The sequence below is a fragment of the Parathielavia appendiculata genome (genome assembly GCF_033297405.1).
Source record: "Parathielavia appendiculata strain CBS 731.68 unplaced genomic scaffold N657scaffold_7, whole genome shotgun sequence".
Classification (NCBI taxonomy): Eukaryota; Fungi; Ascomycota; class Sordariomycetes; order Sordariales; family Chaetomiaceae; genus Parathielavia; species Parathielavia appendiculata.
In genome coordinates, this window is record NW_026944226.1 from 311,657 (window position 1) to 329,189 (window position 17,533).

Genomic DNA, 17,533 nt, shown 5'->3' on the forward strand with positions numbered 1-17,533 from the left:
TCCGGTGTCGGCTATCAAAACTGTTTTGGACTGCCCGATGGTCAGTGGGATCAGGATTCGAGCGATGGTGGACTGCGGAGTGGTTCTACAAGGCACATGAAGCTATTCAACTGGCTAGTCTGCCACATAACAGGAAAACTTAAATAGACTGAAACACAACGCTGCTCTAACTAGGTTCCCTTCATTGGGAAATCGACATGGTTATTCTGTTAAGAATGCACCGCCATTGACCTCCCCGCCTTTCTTGCCATCAGAGCTTGGCGTTTGCATCCACAGGCTGAGAGTTTCTCTTGAATTAGAACCAGCAGCATAGCCGAAAATATGTATGACCGAAGGTGTCAGGAAGCTCCACACAATAACAATCCTACTTCACGAGCATCTTTGGGCCCCGTGTTAGCGCCGCTTGGGGCCATTGGCTCCAGCCCCTACGTTCTCTCAGGGTCCAGGAGTCTGTTCAAGTTTTCCCTTCCCCATCAACTTCCCAAGGCTGTTCACTCAATGTTGGCTAGTAGCCTCTACCCGAACCCCTCGAAACCGCCTTTCATAAGGATCCTTGCGTGGATCGTAATGAATGCGTTCGGCTCCTGGTCTGCCCAGGCGGAAGGCACGGCAAATGTTGTCGTTAAGACCATATACGGAGCCGGCCTCAATGCGCATGTCGAAGACGTCGCTGAACGAGATGGGCTTTGTTGTTCGCCCTGGTGTGGTTGCGCTTGAGAAAGACAGCGAGGTGGGAATGGGGCTTGACCCCGCATCTTCAGGAGATTCCCCCAGATAAGTAACTAGTTTTCTAGGAGTCGGCGGCAGGCAAGTTGAGCTGAAACAATACCTACTTGGTCAACTTGTTCTGCTCACAGAACCAGTCCACGCCGCAACCCTTGTCGTCCCGGACAATGCAGTCGGCTGTCCTGCGATGGAAGTGCTGTCGTGTGTAGGCGCTCGTGGGCCCCCTCGAGGCTTCCAGGCCTGTGCTGATGATCTGCTCAAGCCCAAAATATCCCCGAAGGTAGTTAGCCTCTTCCCTGTTTTCGCTGTTCGCGTTGGTCACTTCTTGCTCCACGAACGGGGCAAAGGCAACAACTTCGGAGCCAGCCTCCTCCGCGTTGGGCGGGCTGGCTTCGTCGTCCTCGTGGAAGGTGAACCACATGCGAGCCGACTGGATGCGGACGCCGGAGGCGTGGCAGTTGAGTCTGACGCCGAGGACGATGAGGGACATGGGCTGCTTCTTCTCCTCCGTCTCCCAGCCGTGGACGACAAGGACCGTCCCAACGGTCATGCGGAACCGCGAGCTCTTCCGAGACAGATGGATCCAGCGCCGGTGCCACCGTTCATACACGGGGTTAGACGTCTTGTCCCTCGAAATGAAGTACCTCTGCCGCTGGTCAGCCCCAGGATTATGCAGCATGAAGTCGCCGAGAGTATCCTCAATGGCGGGGCTCGTGCCGTCCATCTCTTCGAAGAAGACATCCTTTGTCCTCGTCCTCGTTCGCTGTCTGATGCCGTGTAAGGGTCCCGTATGGGAGACTCCGATTCGTCAAGCGACGGCATCTTGCCGAGTGTTTTTGAGTTCGTTCAACTGTCAGTCACGATCATCCGCAAGTAGTGAAACTTGTGGCCAATGCCAGTGCGCTTGGGCAAGGTAGGGCATTGAACTGAAGGAAAGGGCTGCCTTTGATAGAGCTTCATCCAAGTCAAGAGAAGGGGGCGGCCATTAGACTTGGCTGAGTAGAAATGGGCTCGGCGTTGCATGTATGTAGCTGGGAATGTGATGGCTAATCAGTTGAATGCAGAAAGTATGCGCCCTGCATATATTAATTGGAACTCTCAGGCCACGTAGCAGTTCTTCTGGGCCAGTCAACGTTGGAAACCAACTATGACCTGGCCATTTCCCCCCCCCCCCCCCCCCCCCCCCCCCCCCCCCCCCCCCCCCCCCCCCCCCCCCCCCCCCCCCCCCTCCTCCCTTCCCCCCAACCAATCGACCAACCTCTCTAGACTCCATCAGCGGCAGCTCCGGGGCGACGACCATCGTCGCGGGAGTCCTCTCCCTGGTCATCACCTTCTGCCGCTTGGGAAAGGGACTCCAACACTAAACACGGTTCCAAATGCGAAAACAGATGGCGGACTGAAATGGCTAGAAGAAGTTACACGAGATGTGCGAAAACAAACTATCTCGTCGTGTTGGATAAGATTGTGGAAACTGACACATGGAGACTCCCTGAAGGAGGCTGACTTCTGGTCAAGATAAGTGCCAATTTCAGGCGCAAATGGGGCGGTCGGTGAATGACGGTGAGGTTCGAGCCCATTAGTATCTTACTTTTTGTCACTCTGAATTGTCAATCTCCCGTACTTGGACATCAAGGGGTTCAAATCCTTCGCGCGGTTACGGTGAAGTGCATAGTGGATTGCAAGCCCGAGTTGCTGCTGCCGGTGTGTGGCGCTTCGTAGAGATTTAAGTTCGCAAAAATGAAGTCAAACGCGTATGACGAGCTGATAAACCTCCTGGCGGGAAATACTTTACATCTGTATGGCGTTAATACCGTAACTGGTGCCCTGATCTCCTCATGAAGCGTATTGTACAATACAGTACCACGACACTTATTATCGTTATCTACGGAGTGAAACCACGTCAGCTGGAACCGTTGCCACATGGACAGCCCATCAAGGTGCTGGTTCACGTTTCACGCTGGCAACCAGATTCCAAACTTATACCACCTCAACAACCACATAACAGCAGCAAGACGCCGCCGAAGGCGATGACTTGCACAATGTACCCAAACGCGATGACGACCTCGCTCTTTATCTCGCTGCTCACCCTCTCTACCCTTCCATCCCTCTCCCTCGCCGCGCGCCCCAAAGATGCGATCCTTCTCTCCGAGGTAAATCCCCCCCTTTTTGTCCTCCACCGACCATGTCTCCCTCACACATATCTCCTCTCAAACATAGTCAGAATACTAACCCAAACGCCTACTGTGTATAACACCAGGTGCAATCCCTAACCCTCCGCTCCCCAGCAAAGACAACCTCCCGCCGCCTCCCGCCCGTCCCACAACTCACCTGCCGCTCCCCCCGCCCAATTTGCAACCTAGCAAACATCCGCACCATGCGCTGCACCAACCAGGGCTCGTCGTACACGGCCCAGGACATCGAGTGGGCGTGCACGGCGACGCTGCCCTCCACGCTCCGCCTGGACCGCACCGAGGTTATCTGCGAGGGCTACGCCTCCGCCGACGACGCCTACGTTCTCCGGGGCAGCTGCGGGGTCGAGTATACGCTCCGGCTCACCGAGGAAGGGAGGGAGAGGTACCCTGAGCTGGTGCATAATGATGATGGAAAGAGTAGAGCGGAAAAATGGGCTGGGCGGCTGTTCATGGGGTTGTTCGTCGCTGTGGCGGGGTGGATTGTGTGGTCTGCATGGACGAGGGCTGCTGAGAACAGGCGGTTGGGAGGTGGTGGGAATGGGAATGGTAACACCTGGAGGGGAGGGGGTGGTGGTGGTGGTGGAGGGGGATGGGGAGGATGGGGTCCTGGTTGGGGACCTGGAGGAGGGGGAGGAGGGGGCGGTAATGATGGATGGAATGATCCGCCGCCGCCGTACCCGGGGACGAAGCCATCGTCGAGTCAGCAGGGGTGGAGGCCTGGGTTCTGGTCCGGTTTGGCAAGTGGTGCGGCGGCTGGGTATATGGCTGGCAACCGGGGACAGAGGAATGATGAGCGGATGAACTACGGCCGGGGCGGCGGACTGTGGGGGAACAATGGCGCCGGTTCTGGGAGCTGGGGTTCGAGCTCCAGCTCTAGCTCTGGTTCTGGCTGGGGTGGTCGACGGTCGGGATCGAGCGGTTCCAGTTCACGGCACGAAAGCACGGGGTACGGATCGACCAGCCGCCGTTGAGCAAGATGACTCTTGATGCTGGATATCAGTCCTTAAACTCTGTACAGTGTTCCGCGCGCAGCAACCCCTCGTAACGCCGGCTCTATATCCTGCTCATCTGGCAAAATACAATGGCCCCGAGCAAAATACCTGGCCCTGCCCGCCTCCACATTCCCATCCACGAGAGGGAACCTAATCACACACCGCTAGAATACATTGCTAAAGATCCAACAATTCCGCTCGTACACACGCTTGATCATGAATTCTCCGCTCGGCAGCCGTTTCCCGTCCGCTCCGTATGTCGTACTGTTGAGGCGGTATCGCGGCACTGTGATACGTCCTCCACCTTTGGCGCTCCACGCCAGCGTTTGCAGTGGCTTGCTCTGCCGCTCTGCTGTTCTCAAATCTGGTGCCGCAAGCTCAAAGATGCGCAGCCATGGCATCCGACCGGTCAAATGCCTTGTTACAGCTTGGGCACTTCCTCATCCTGTTGGCTAGCCGATCGTCAACGCACGAGTTGCAGAAGACATGGCCACACCCCTTAAGAATCGTGTTCTTGAAGTTGCTCCGACAGACAGAGCAGATGACCAAATTCTGTGAGAGGTTAGTCCCAAGGTTCTAAGTCAACAAAAGCAGGCCCTACTCACCCTCAACGCCTCTTCCTCTTCTGACGAGTTGCTCTGGCACTTGGCCTTCCATTTGTTGCAGTCCTTGGTGATTTCCTTGACATCCACTTTGGCCTTCTCCAGCTCCGTCTCGGCCTTGTGGAGCTGCTCCTTCATCGATGCAACTGCCGCATCCTTGGCCTTCACAAGGTCGGTGAGACTCGATATTTGCAACTTGCACGCGTCTGCTCGTCGCGTCGCTTCAGCGCTCAGCTGCTCTAACCGCTTCCTCTCTGCCAGTGCCGTCGATATGTCCTGCTTCAAGGCCGCGACCTGCTTCTCGAGGCTGCTAATGAGAGCCCGGTTCTGCGTCTCAACATCCTTGAGCTGCGAGATGATCTCGGAACTCTTGCCATTCTGCGCCCGGAGCGTCCGGATCTCGGCCGTCCTGATATCCATGTCCTTCCGCGCCGCGAAATACTTCTGATCCGCTTTGCTCTTCTCGGCCGTAAGCGCCGCCACTCTTTCCTCGAGCGCGTGGAAGTCCATGACCTTGTTGTGCGCCAGTCCCATCGACTTCTTGTACGACTTCTCTAGAAGCGGTAGCTCCTTATTGATGGCCTCAAAGTCCTTCTCCAATTTCGTGAATCTGTGCCGCAGCTCTTCGACACTCAAGGCTTCGAGATCGGGACGCGGATCCATCATGGCTGTGTCCTCGCCGGGCCGTAACCGCTCTAGTTCCGACTCGAGCTGACCGATCCGATCTACCTGCGCTTCCACAAGCTCCTTCATTTGCGCAATGGCCGTCTTCTCCTGCTCTTGACTGGCTTTGCGCATCGCCACCTCGGCCAGGAGCTCGTCGCGGGCAGAGCGGATGCGAGTGAGATCCTGGTCTTTCTGCTGCAGCTGGTCCTCCAATTCCAGGGTGACGACTTGCGCCTCGGCCTCCAGCTTGGTCTTCCACTCGGTCCTTTCCCCACGCAGCCTTTCGGCTTCTTCGCGCAGCTGTTTGTTTGTGGCCTCAAGATGGTTGATGCGCTTGATCAGATCCTCGTTTTGTGCCTTGAACTGCTTGAAAACCTCAGTCCGGGCATACTCCTCATCCGTCACGGCTTCCTTCTTGATCTTGAAGGTCGAATTCTCCTCGGTCAGGGCCTTGTTTTCGGATAACGCGGCGTCGAGTTGCTGCTTCTGCTTAGCCACAACAGCCATTGCTTCTTGATACTGTAGCTTTAACGCTTCGCTGTCCCCGTTCGCCGCGCTGGAACTGGACCCACTGTCGTCCTTGGAAGCGGTATGAGCTGTGGCTCCTGCCAACGCCTGCTGCTCCAGTTTTTGTACTTGGGCGCTCCTCGCGCGGTCCAGCTTACGTTCCGCCTTGATGACCTTGAGGGTAGCCTTGTCGTACTGTTCCGAGAGTGATGCCTTCTGGGATTCGAGCCGGTCGACCTTGACAAGCAACTCTTTCTGTTGCGCCAGAAGAGACTTGACCTGCGACTCAAGTTGCGCTACTTCGGGCTTGACCTCGCCTCGCGCGCCCGCTAGCCGTTTGAACAGGGCGTCCGTCTTTGACTTGAAGGCCTTCCCTTTATCGCCAAGATGCCGTTGAAAATCCTTGCTATCCTTAAACAAAAGGGAGGATCCTGGGGAAAAGTCTGCTGGAGGCGGTGATGATATTGCGCCATCGACAAGCAGCTCGATTTCTTGCAAAAGCTAGGCGCCGTCAGCGAGAACGAGGATATCGTGAGATTCCTGGACGTACCTGGAGTACCCATGCGTCTACTATTCGAATATGGTCGTCGTGATCAGTCGAGTTCTTCTCGAGTTCCTGGACGCGACCCTCTAAATTGATCTTTTCCCGTTTGTACTCAAGCATCTGCCGATAGATGGCGCCTTTCTGATATTCCTGCACACGCCCAAGTCAGCCAGCCCGCCGCTTCAAATCCCGTGCTAGGGATCTCCGTGTTACATCGTAGCGAGCGATTGGAAGTAGGAGGAGGGCACTGAAAACAGGAAGAAGCCTGAGAGGAGCCGGGCATGCTGTTGCCAGCAAGCCGCGCATTAGCCACGATCAAGGCGAGGAAACGCTACAAGATGATTTGCGTTTGCTGCCTGCTGTTGCCGCCAGAAGGCTATCGAGTCGGCGAGACGGCGGCTTCCACCTGATCAAGGGACAGGATTGCGGGATGACGATGACGCAGGGAGCGTCGTGTGACACACTCACCTCAATCCAGGCCTCTTCTTTCATGTCGCCCGAGTCGTCTTTGGATTTGCTGCTGCCGTTTACAGCCTGCCGCTTGCTAGGAGGAGCGCCGTCGTCAACCGCGCCAGACGCGGGTCTCTTCCTGTCCTCCATCTTGGCGAAGGTGGCAGGACGGGGCAGCGCGGACGGCGAGGTGGCAATCGGCATCAGAAAACGCACAGCGAAGGGAGACGAAAGCAGGAAAGGATGGGACAAGAAAAAAGAAACAGATGTGAAATCGCTATCTGGGAGCGCTAAGGTGGTGGAATGGCGGCCTGTCGTCCGCAGCGTCGGCGACGCCTCCCGAGAAATGAAGCTGAAGCTGAAAGGTAGCGAGAGTCCGTGTGGTGAAAAGGAGCGTGCGGTTTGGGACCGGGAAAGAACCATGAAAGAATGGATCTTTCGGGTTGCAAGCGGCCGCAGTGCGCTAAATCACTTCAGTACTAGCGTCTGGCAGCCGATTTGCTGGTCTTTCTGTCTATCCCACTCGGCGCCCCGCCTATCGCCCGCTTTTCGAGCCATCTCAACGCGAAACGCACTGCGAGCCAAACCCATTCACAATTCGACTTCGACATTCGACGTCCCAACTTCCAGCTCCTCAATTTGGAAACAGAAGCAAAGTTGTCCTGCATCGACCCATTTGCCAACTTGCTACCTGCCATTGACCGAGAATTCAGCGTACTGGCTGTCCCACGGTTCTGGGCAATGCGCGACTGCGCGCGTTCCCCTCAATAGCCAAACACCCTGCTACGGGGCAGAAACGACAAGATGCTGAACAAGAAATCCGTATTCAAGCCAAAGGCGGCCATCCGCCGCCCAGTTCCTGGTCCGACATCTCGGGGCTCGCAGCGTCCCTCGACTTCCGAGCCGTCCGCCAACTCCACGCCTGCACCGCAAGATATCCCTTCCTCACAACCGCAGCCTGCCCAAGACCCTGACTCGGCCAATGGCACACCCGAGCAAGCTGGGACACTTGCTCCAGTGCAGGAGGAGGCGATTGAATCTGCTGCCGGGGAGCCGCCGCAGGCTACGATAACCCTAGTTCGTACGGAAATCGCTTCGGAAGGAAGCAACCAGCGCGCCGATACAACAACACCGACGGGCGTGCCTGATAGCGGGACAAAGGATGGTATTACACCAGAGCAGCCCTCATCACGAGAGATTTCGACTGTGCAAGAGACTGGTTCGCTTGAGACCCCAGTTGCGGGCGCCAATGCTAGTGCAGGATCCGGCGCAGGTGGCCAACCGGGAGCCGTCACGATTCTCGCTGCGACCGCTACTTCAAGTGAAGACACCACTTCTCCCACTCCACCCTCGACGGAAACACCCAGCATCCCGCCGTCCGAGACCCCCGCAAGCGAACAAGTGCAGCCAACCGCCGGTTCAACATCCGAGCCTGCGTCGGGGCCTTCTGAAGCTTCAAAGCCAAAGCGATGCCGGAAACGCGCCGTGATCGCGGCGACCGGTGAAGACTCTGGCGAACAAAACACTGCAGCACCTGCGAACAAGCGACCCCGAAAGAAGGCCGCTCCGCCGCCAGACGAGCAAAGCGACCAGCCTGCAGCCCCCAGAGCAACACGCAGCCGAAAGCGCAGCAAGGCTGCGACGGAGAATGGAGAACCTGAAAACAACAGTGAATCGGGCGCCGGGCAATCGAAGGGAAGACCTCCGAGGGCACAGCGCGAAGCCACGCCGCCTGATGCCGAGAACGTCGAAATCGACATCACACAGGTGAAGATGGCTGACCTGGCCAAGGACATGCATATCGGTAAGAAGTTCAGCCTGCACGACGAGCTTATGGAGCGCGAGCGCGCAAAGCGTCTTCGATTCAGCGCGAGGAAGAAACGGCAACAGGACGGCGAAGACGGCGACGGCAGCAAATCAAACCGCGAGACCTCCGCGGGGACCTCCGCCTCGATCTCCAACAACAGCACCCAAGCCACCCCCGCCACCACCGAGTCTGCAGGTGCCGAAACCCCCGCCGACGGGCCCTCACGCGCCACGATCGGCGAAGCCTACCAAATCATCGATGGCCAAATCGTCCTGGATCACCGCTCCCTCCGCGTGGACTTGCACGCGCGGGCGCGGGAAGAAGCCGGCGAGCTTGTCGAGGTGGAAGAAAACGATTTCACCCACCACACCACCTCCGCGACCTACCTCCGGCGCAACCTGAAGCCGCAGCAATGGACCGACGAGGAGACGGACCTCTTCTACCAGGCCCTGCAGGCCTTCGGCACCGACTTTGACACCATCTGCCGCATGTTCAAGGGCAAGACGCGCAAGCACATCAAGCTCAAGTTCAACCGCGAGGAGCGCGTCAACCCGGCGCGCATCACCGCCGCGCTGGTCGGCCAGAAGACGGTCTTGATCGACCTGGAGCAGTACCAGCGCGCGACCGGGCAGGAGTACGAGACGGCCGAGGCCATCTACGCCGAGCAGAAGCGCGCCGAGGAGGAGTTCGAGGCCAAGCAGAAGGCGCTCGAGGACGAGAAGGCTGAGGAGGTGCGGCGCAAGAAGGAAGAGGTGCTCGCGCAGCTGAACAGCGCCGTTGATGGGGAGAGAGCGGGCGGCGGCGACGGCGGCGGGGATGGCAAGAAGGGGCGCAAGGGCGGGCGTAAGAAAAAGGCGCCTGCTGTCATGGGACTTTGAATGTCCATATGCAATTCGTGGCATTCATGGGGTTTTGAGTCTCGGGCGGAATATTCATGTTTATGCTTTCAGTTATTGCAATGGGTTCTCAAAAGGAATGGGCTGCGCGGTACATTCAGAGGCAGGTGCTGCTCGCTCCTAGGTAATGGGGACCACAGCAGCAAGATGGATTGCCAACAACGGCAAACATGCGAGACGACTCGAGAGGTAGAAGGCGGACACCTGGGAGGAGAGGATTTTGCCACCACGACGGATTATTTGATACCCTTATCTCGTTTATAAGATGGCACTGCCTGATATCCTGGTTCATGGGCCGCTATGTCCTCTTTCCGTCAGCGGTCCAGCTGATGGTACATTTGTATTTGTACCAACAAAATGATGTAGGACAACAATCAGCACATCATGGTTGAGATACAATTAATTTCCCATCCGAGGCACATCGGTTTGCTGGAAACTCATTGATTTATTGGTTCTCGGTATCCTCGGAGGGGCCCAAACTCCTCCCATGTCCGAGTCAACCCAGGCCATACCTACCGCGCTGATGCACGAGGGAAGGAGCGAGTGATGCGTCCAGGACAACCTCCATCCTTTCTCCCCGCTGATCCGCTCAAGCCAGATCCCAATCTGCGCCTCATGCAACCTGTTTGGCCATCTTCAACCATCCTCAACCAGCCAGTCCGCCAGCTGCCGCCCCCAGTCGGCGCAGTGTCACAGGGAGGAGGCAGTGATGCACCGCTTGGGACCATCATCAGAGAAAACCCTAGTCAGATGTACTCCGTCGCCCATTCTCGCCATGGCAACCCAGAGCCCTGGCTCCAACATCTAGGCCAAATCCCCATACCCATCCAGATTCCCACGGATAATCGTAAAGCCAGGAAATCGTAGCACCCCACCGAAAAGACCGGAAAACGGCGAGTGAGTGAATTACTGCATATTCACATCGTCGTCGTCATCCGGCTGATCAAAGAGGAAATTCGCGGCGAGTTCTTCGTTCTTGTCGCAGGCAAAGTAGGCCTGAATTGCCTGGTCTTGCGTGAAACCCAGGCGAGTAAGCCTCTCGATGGCGTCGCGCTCCTCCTCGGTTACGGAGATCTGGTGAGCGCCGGGGGGCAACGGGGCATCATCGTCGCCTGCCGACTCGCTGAGAAGAGAGAGGAACTGGTCCGGGTTCTGGGCAATTAGCTGGGCGAGTTGCGGGTTGCCGGCGCCGAGCTGCTGAAGAATTGGCTCGAGCATCTGGGGCTGCTGCTGCACAACTTGGCGAAACTGTTGAAACTGCGCATTGTGCCGGAGGAACTCGAGATTCCCAAGGCCCTGCTGTTGGCCAGCCTCGGCGCCGGCACCTGCAGCCACACCACTACCGCTGCGAGCTCCGGAACCTCGGCCTGCCTGGGCGGCAAGGTCAAACAAATTCACGTTTCCATCATCATCACCACCAGCGCCGGCCGCAGGAGCCGCAGCAGCAGCGGCAGCGGGGGCGGCGGCCGGACGAGCCGCGGCCTCGGGTTGTTGGAGGTGCTCAGGAATACCCTGGTTAAGAATCAGCCATAGAAGCACGAAGAGAGGCAACCTTGTGTCCTGGAGGGCCAACGTACGCTCAAGAGATACTCAACAGCACGCTCGGGGTTGTAGAAGGCGGCACGCATGGCAGCATCGATCTGTGACCGCTCAAAACCCATGGCCAGCATGTTGGCGATAGCCTCCGCACGCTGCTCGCCCATAGCCAGGGTGTTGGCGTCGGTGGCACCACCCTCCGCGGCGGCGGCGGTCCGGGAAGGAGTCGGTGTGGCGGGAGCCGCGGCGGCGGCGCCAGAAGTCTGCGCGGGAGCAGCAGGCGGCGCTGGGGTGGAGCTTTGTGCCGGCGCAGGGGTAGCAGGCGCTGCGGACGTTGATGCTTCGGGGGCTGGTGTGGGTTTCGGTTCCTTGGGCTGCAGGTGGAAACGGTTAGCCACAGTTAGCAGTCGGCGCATATCGATCTCCAAACATACCTTGTTCACGACGCAGACAACGAAACCCTTCTCCTCGATCTTGTAAGACTCGACGGTGTCCTCGTCCTTGAGGATCTTGCCTGCGACACTGGGTCAGCCTATCGTATCGGGAGGCCGAGTATAGGGCTAATGGCATACCGGAGTAGATGAGCTTCTGAAGCTTGGGATCCCAACCCCGCTCTTCCGAGATCTTCTGCTTGACAGACGAAATCTAACAAGCCTGTCAGCCCGGGAGTTTGAGTGAAGAAGATGGGTGCGCTAAGAAACATCCGCGACGGCCATCGCAGTTGCAGTTATAGATGTCGCATCGGGCAACGGGTTCGGGTGGCGGGGCTCGGATGAAGCGCGTGAATCGAGATGGGAGGAGGGGTAGCCTACGAGATCGGTCGGCTCGACATCGAGCACGAACTTTTGCTGCTTGAGATCCTGAACAAAAAGGCCACAGTCAGTATCGGTACATGACGACCGACGTAGTACGATGAAGACAGAGCCGCGCCGGTTTGGGCGGGCGCGAGCTGCTGCCAGCTCTATGGGTCCGACCAACGTACTTTGAACGTGACCTTCATGGTGGGCAATCGAGGCCGCCGACAGCTGGTTTTCGGGAATATTTTGTGCAATAACCACGACGAAGAGAGTGAGGATGATTCAGACAGTTGTCGATGAATGTGTGATTTTGCAAATTGACAGCCGCTGCGGTTTGGTTCTCTGTGGCGACAGGAAGGCAGCAGAGTGCTGAAGCTAAAGTCAAAGAGGCTCGGAAGAAGCACCGACTGCAGCTAGTCTGTGGTGGGTGGGGAACTGTGAGAAGCACGCGGCATGCTGCCGCCTAACGCAGCTGGGATGCCCCACCTTCAGGGTGGAAGCCAGCTTGAGCGTCTCCGAGTTTCCAAGCTGAGTTCGCTCACTTCACAACGACGAAACTGCAATATTCAAAATAATATCGAAGGCCGATGAATTAATTCAATAAATGCAACAGAGCCCACAATCTGGGAGTTTGACTTCAGTTCACCTGCAGGTCGACTGTGGGCAACCCAAGTGACGGAAATCGCCTTGCAGTTCCCGTGTGGCTTGTCCAGGCCGTATTTGCATTCTACAGTTCCATCTACTCTCCTTCTCATTGTTCATACGCTGAACACTGCCCTTTATTAACTACATCATGCCAACAACAAACCCAGTGGTTTGCCTGATTCGTCTATTGACTAGCTTACGGCTCCCACTTGTGTCAAAACAAGCCATCCTGTCCTTTTCCTTTTACCCCGTCTAATTCAACGCCGTGCTAAGGTATCAACCCAGTGGTATCTTTTGTCAACCCCCCAGACACCCGGCCACAAAACCACCCACCCAGTTGGAAGACCCAAGGAAAGTAGACGGCTGCCCGGACCTCTTCTAGTCCACAGCAGTCCCAGTAATGGTGCATCAAAATAACGCCCCCACATGGCCGATAGGCAGCCCTTTCCACCAACGATCATGACGACGGATGTAGCTCAACACCATCCTCGCTTTCCCCAGGTGTCCGAACACTTTTCCGGCTATTGTAACCCGTCAAGCTCGACCGCGACCCAGCAGTGAGAATCCATTCCGGGATCGGCGGCGTCATCTTCCTCTCCATATCCTCCTCAGCAACCATCACCGGCAATCCCCCTTCTCCGTCCCTCTTCCTCTCCTCCTCCTCCCTCATCTCCGGGGAAGCATTACTTTCCGCCCTCCTCCTCCCACGAACACCAACAAACGACTCGGATGACGCGGCCCGACTCAGCGGGCTCGGCACCACCGGCGAGCTCTCGCTCCTCAACCTCTGCATACTCGCGATGCTGCGGATGCTCTGGCGGTCCGAAATGACCTGCCCCGCGTTGGGCGCCGCCACGACCACGGTCCCCGGGGTCGCGCTGGGCGGCGGAACCGGCGAGTCGGACCGGAAGAGCGGGTGGATGTGGGCCTCGCTGTGCGAAGCCTGCTGCGTGAAGGCCGCCCGCTGGGCCTGGATGGTGCGGGACGAGACCGGGCTGTAGCTGCGGCTCCTGCGGCGGGTGCGCGGCGCGTTGAGGCAGACGTCGAGCGCCGTGCCGGGACTCGGGCTGCGGCTTGGTGCCGGGCTGGCGGGGATGGTCTCGAGGAAGCGGGTGGATGGTGGGGAGGAGGATTCGAGAACTGTTTGGCGGTTGTCGGGGTCCACGGCGGATGTGTCCCAGGTGTCGAAGCCCTCTTCTGCTGTCGAGCGCGACCGGGATTCGCGCGGAGCGGCCAGGTCAAGGGACAGGGGCCGGTTGGATGACCGCCGGCTGACGGAGAGCAGACGAGTCCTGGATGTGATGGGTCGTATGGCGTGTGAGAGGGAAGTCCGTATTGAGCTCATGGTTTCGGTTGCCGAGCGCCCACCGCTCGACCTTGGAGGAGTCGGCGAATCGAACGACGCGCTGTCTCGGGTCCTGGCGGCCGATGCCGGCGTCGTTTCATGGTACGGCACGGTTTTGATCCGCGGGGCGGACCGGTTGGCCTGGTCGAGATAGGTCGAGATCTCTGGATGTGATCCCAGTGTCCGCCCGACGATGAGATGCAAGGTGAAGAAAACTAGTTGTGTCGCAAATGCCAGCCCTAGAGCGACTGACGAGCCCACCAGAAATTCTCCCGCCTTCCAGCCCAGAATGGTGCTTAGAGGATCGTCAACTACCCGGCTTAGGCAGACGATATTCGACACCGAGACCGCAGAGGCAACTGCGGACAAGCCTAAGCCTGTACCGAACCAAATAGTCTTGAAACACCTCGGTTTCGGAGTCCATGGTGCCACATGGGAGATGCTGAGAAAGGGGATGGCAATGAAGATGATGGCTTCCAGGACCGCCGCAACGATGGCTGTTGTCCTGACCGAGGATGCCCGGTCCGCCTGCGAGCGAGCGAGAATGACATGAATGGCCAGCATGGTCGTGGTCGGGAGGAATGCGACCGCGCCCAGCGCGGCGGGGAGGGTGCGGGGGATTGCCATATCTCAAACTCTGGGGTGCCGATATGAAGGTGAGACAGCCCCAGTCGAACCGATGGGTGATGAAACAGGATCTTATCGGCCTCCCTTGACGGTACAGTCTGTTGACAAAACAGACGCCTGCGCGCAGCCGTGCGGATGTGTCGCCCCGCAACGAACACCAGCCAGCTATTCCACCCTCTTCTTCCTTTCCCCTCAGTCCTTAAACAAAAGAGAATATTGCCGGTCTTTCGCCTTTCCAGACGCCGAATGCCCCAGGTCACTGCAAGGACCAGCCTGCACTTGGCGGTGTTTCGTTGGCCGCGATCGATCGAACGCCCGGTTCTCCGCCGCGGCAACGAAGCGGGAACCAGCGTCACCCTTCGCGGGCTGATGGTGAGGAAAAAGAGCAGCCAGGCGGCGCCAATGGCGGAAGACGATGGCAAAAACGGAGCCTCCCCGGGTCCACGGCTGCTGCGGGGCGGCGCCGATATCAGCCGGGCTGGTGTTTACGGTCGTGTGTTTATGCGGCTGGTCACAGGGCCCGGCACCGAGACAACGGCATTCCAGTCTTTTGCCGTCTGGGTTAGTCACTAAGTGATTGTGCCACAGTAGGCAATCCGACCTGGGCTACACGGAAACGAGTTGGTCGAGGTGCCCGGGTGAGACCGTGGGAATGAGTGGTTGGATGGTAGGCGGCCGCGAGGAATAGAAGGCTGATGCTCCTTCTTGCTTCGTAGCGTCCGTGTGGGTGTGGTGTGTCACACTTGGAAAAGGTTTCCTTTCTGCCCCAAGTAGGAGGTCAAACGAAGAATATCTCGCTGCTGTGTTGGATGAATGAACGAACGGCATGAGAGAAAGTGTACGAATTTCAACATAAAAACTGGGATGCGTTCGGCGGCCCTCTCTGGACGTGGGCTCTCCCGGCTAAATGTAGCAACCGCACACAAATAGATACCAGGCACTGCGTAAGACGCGTCCGGGTCGCGTGGAGCCCTCTGGGTCCGTCTTGTTGTCTGCCCAGCCCTGAACCTGCAGGTTGGAGTTGCCGTGCCTTGCTGGGCAGCCTGGTGTGGAAGAGGGTGGTGTGGGCGGGCTGCGTGGCATTGGGAGACGACGGACCGTTTAACAAGGGCCACCCTTGGATGGGCTGTGTGCTCGGGCTCCGTCGAGACTTGGGGGTTGTTTTCAAGCGAGAACTTGATCTCAGCAAGAAGCAAAGAGCGAAAGGCAGATCGGAACCGATCCCATCCCGATGACGATCACATTACAATGTACGATGCTAGCGCGAGCTGTTTGATCGCGATGCATAGCCGCACACGTCGGGGGTTAGCTGAAACCCAAACTTGACGATTGTTTGCATTGCCATCTCAAAGTCAGTCAGGAGAGCAGGAGCTGTTGGCTCGAGTGTTTCTCCTCAGACCCCGGTTTTAAGGGCCAGCCCTGTGGCTTGGGGAAACTTAAGGTAAACAAAGCCTTTGGTAGTGGCTTCACTATACTTCACGTACCAGAATCCAAAGTGAACACGGCATCCCTTATCGGGCACAGCAACCACCCCGATCATACCAGATCCCGCAGAGACCATAGCACCAATGCGGGAATTGAGCTACACGAGCAATGCCCCCACCCCAAAGCCATCCGGCGCGTTCGTACGGATTGATCTGACCTGCAGAAGAGGCGTCTGTGAGAGGGGTGTCACCCCAGGCACTATGCAGTCAGCTACCACTTGTTGTGCTGTATTTGTAAATTAACTGGATCGCTTCCCTCTCAATCGCCAACTGGTGCTCGGCTCGGATTCTCTCTATCAATAATGACGGCATCCTGGCTGTCTTGCTGCTTCGAGTGCTCCATGTTGGGTTCCCATGTGGAAAGTCATCGCAGCCCCTCTGGGTGTACCGACTCAACCTAGTCCTCGTAGCACAAACTACCGAGGAAGAACCTCAGCTGCGCATGTTCCGCGTGTAGGTATATCGGTACGGGTAGGGTGTGTACCCCGGGGTTTGTAGTTCAGCAGCGCAATTTCGCCGTTCCTTGGTTTGCACCGAACTCAACGGCGGTTCGGAGCAACTCTGGAGAGCGGAGAGCGGGAACTGGCGAATCAGAGGGGCTTGCCTGCGGCAGGAACTTGGCGTAAGCTACAGGTAACGTGTTATGTCAGGTATCTAAAGGAGACATCTACCGTGTGCATAGTGCGGTAACTCGCAGTTGAGCTGCTTAGGGATTGCTTCTCAAAAGAGGCTAGGTGTGTCCCCGAAGAATCTTTTCCCGGCTTTTGTAGCTGAGAGATGCCACAGAAAACCCTGTTGCACGTATCAGTACTCGAGTATGTATAATACAATTACCATTCTTGGGACCGTTTAACTGGTCCTGACAGCGTGGGTCAGGCCCCATGCAGCCCAGCGCCGGCAAACGTTCGGTACCTGCGTCAGAGCGTAAGCAGCACTAACCCAGACCGCGCGCGACGCACAATTGTCTTTGTTTCAACTATTACCGGGTCGCACCGTCGTTTTGCAGCATAATGGGTGCCCTAATCCTCGGACTTGTCCCGTTCATCGCTATTGTGTCTCTTTGTGGAGTTAATGCCCGGTCGAGGTAGCATTCGATCGATCTTGAAGAGACAAAAACCGTGCGAGCTGGGGTGAGGGATGAGGGCTTCCATCTTGTTTTGTGTTACCCCACAAAGCCGCGAGTTTGGCTTGCTTGGCATCAGCCACAGCGATTCTGGAAACAGCGCTGGAGACGATCGACGATCGGTGATCAGAAGTCCGTCCCAGGGACCCCGACGACTCGGAGTCAATTGTTTACTGGACGGAGCTGTTTCCAAATTCGGGTCGGTTGATAATGCTACACTTGGAGGACTCGAAGCATGTTTGCCATGGCAGCGGATTCCTGATACCCAACTGGCAGACGGGAAACTCACGGTTACCTCCAGAGATGGTATTTTCTCGAGGATAAGCAGGCGGTTTTGTTTGCTCAAGAACAACCCGGTCGTCCCAGAACCTGGTTCAAGAAAGTGAGGAGAGGTGGTCGGAAGGACAACTTTTGAAGAACGAAATTTTGGCTGCACTACTCCGTAACAGTTGGTACAGCGGCCCGTGGCAGGCCAAATGCCGTCGGATTTTTTCTCCCAGACAGGCTCTTTTCCCTCATTTCTCATTTTCTCTTCAAGTTTCCTGTTGGTCATCAGCTCCACCGCACGCACACAGGGTTCCGGTTTCTCGTTTC

General features: G+C 57.3%; 6 protein-coding genes across 6 annotated transcripts; 2 read left to right on the forward strand and 4 right to left on the reverse strand.

Moving 5' to 3' along the window:
• Positions 1 to 101: 101 nt before the first annotated feature.
• On the reverse strand, positions 102 to 1,885 carry N657DRAFT_446924 (uncharacterized protein). The gene is made up of 2 exons (XM_062787416.1): positions 834 to 1,885; positions 102 to 742 (listed from the first exon to the last, which is right to left on the reverse strand). The coding sequence occupies exons 1-2, from the start codon at positions 1,448 to 1,450 to the stop codon at positions 496 to 498; spliced, it is 864 nt and encodes a 287-aa protein (XP_062646856.1). The 5' UTR covers positions 1,451 to 1,885; the 3' UTR covers positions 102 to 495.
• An 895-nt stretch (positions 1,886 to 2,780) lies between these two features.
• N657DRAFT_573899 (DUF1183-domain-containing protein) lies at positions 2,781 to 3,889 on the forward strand (the record flags this gene model as incomplete). The annotated part of the gene is made up of 3 exons (XM_062788999.1): positions 2,781 to 2,876; positions 2,984 to 3,494; positions 3,543 to 3,889. 3 exons carry the CDS (start codon positions 2,781 to 2,783, stop codon positions 3,887 to 3,889), a joined length of 954 nt encoding a protein of 317 aa, XP_062646857.1.
• N657DRAFT_645807 (BRE1-domain-containing protein) lies at positions 3,886 to 7,075 on the reverse strand. Its single transcript, XM_062793012.1, has 4 exons — positions 6,698 to 7,075; positions 6,236 to 6,379; positions 4,516 to 6,186; positions 3,886 to 4,462 (listed from the first exon to the last, which is right to left on the reverse strand). Exons 1-4 carry the CDS (start codon positions 6,881 to 6,883, stop codon positions 4,289 to 4,291), a joined length of 2,175 nt encoding a protein of 724 aa, XP_062646858.1. The 5' UTR covers positions 6,884 to 7,075; the 3' UTR covers positions 3,886 to 4,288.
• A 293-nt stretch (positions 7,076 to 7,368) lies between these two features.
• On the forward strand, positions 7,369 to 9,364 carry N657DRAFT_672133 (uncharacterized protein; the record flags this gene model as incomplete). Its single annotated transcript, XM_062795622.1, has 1 exon — positions 7,369 to 9,364. Exon 1 carries the CDS (start codon positions 7,484 to 7,486, stop codon positions 9,362 to 9,364), a length of 1,881 nt encoding a protein of 626 aa, XP_062646859.1. The 5' UTR covers positions 7,369 to 7,483.
• A 924-nt stretch (positions 9,365 to 10,288) lies between these two features.
• Positions 10,289 to 11,918, reverse strand: N657DRAFT_634297 (UV excision repair protein Rad23; the record flags this gene model as incomplete). The annotated part of the gene is made up of 6 exons (XM_062791268.1): positions 10,289 to 10,894; positions 10,960 to 11,292; positions 11,353 to 11,432; positions 11,491 to 11,563; positions 11,731 to 11,778; positions 11,901 to 11,918. 6 exons carry the CDS (start codon positions 11,916 to 11,918, stop codon positions 10,289 to 10,291), a joined length of 1,158 nt encoding a protein of 385 aa, XP_062646860.1.
• An 899-nt stretch (positions 11,919 to 12,817) lies between these two features.
• N657DRAFT_681236 (uncharacterized protein) lies at positions 12,818 to 14,332 on the reverse strand (the record flags this gene model as incomplete). The annotated part of the gene is made up of 1 exon (XM_062796364.1): positions 12,818 to 14,332. The coding sequence occupies one exon, from the start codon at positions 14,330 to 14,332 to the stop codon at positions 12,818 to 12,820; it is 1,515 nt and encodes a 504-aa protein (XP_062646861.1).
• Positions 14,333 to 17,533: the final 3,201 nt, after the last annotated feature.

What these genes read in the sequence shown, in the direction of transcription:
- N657DRAFT_446924 (XM_062787416.1), bottom strand. Translation starts at nt 1,450, where the DNA reads ATGGACGGCACGAGCCCCGCCATTGAGGATACTCTCGGCGACTTCATG. An exon ending in GAGCAGAACAAGTTGACCAA is followed by an intron (nt 743 to 833) that starts GTAGGTATTGTT and finishes TGCGGGGTCAAG; the next exon opens with CCCCATTCCCACCTCGCTGT.
- N657DRAFT_645807 (XM_062793012.1), bottom strand. Translation starts at nt 6,883, where the DNA reads ATGCCGATTGCCACCTCGCCGTCCGCGCTGCCCCGTCCTGCCACCTTC. An exon ending in AAGAAGAGGCCTGGATTGAG is followed by an intron (nt 6,380 to 6,697) that starts GTGAGTGTGTCA and finishes GGGCGTGTGCAG; the next exon opens with GAATATCAGAAAGGCGCCAT. An exon ending in TAGACGCATGGGTACTCCAG is followed by an intron (nt 6,187 to 6,235) that starts GTACGTCCAGGA and finishes GACGGCGCCTAG; the next exon opens with CTTTTGCAAGAAATCGAGCT.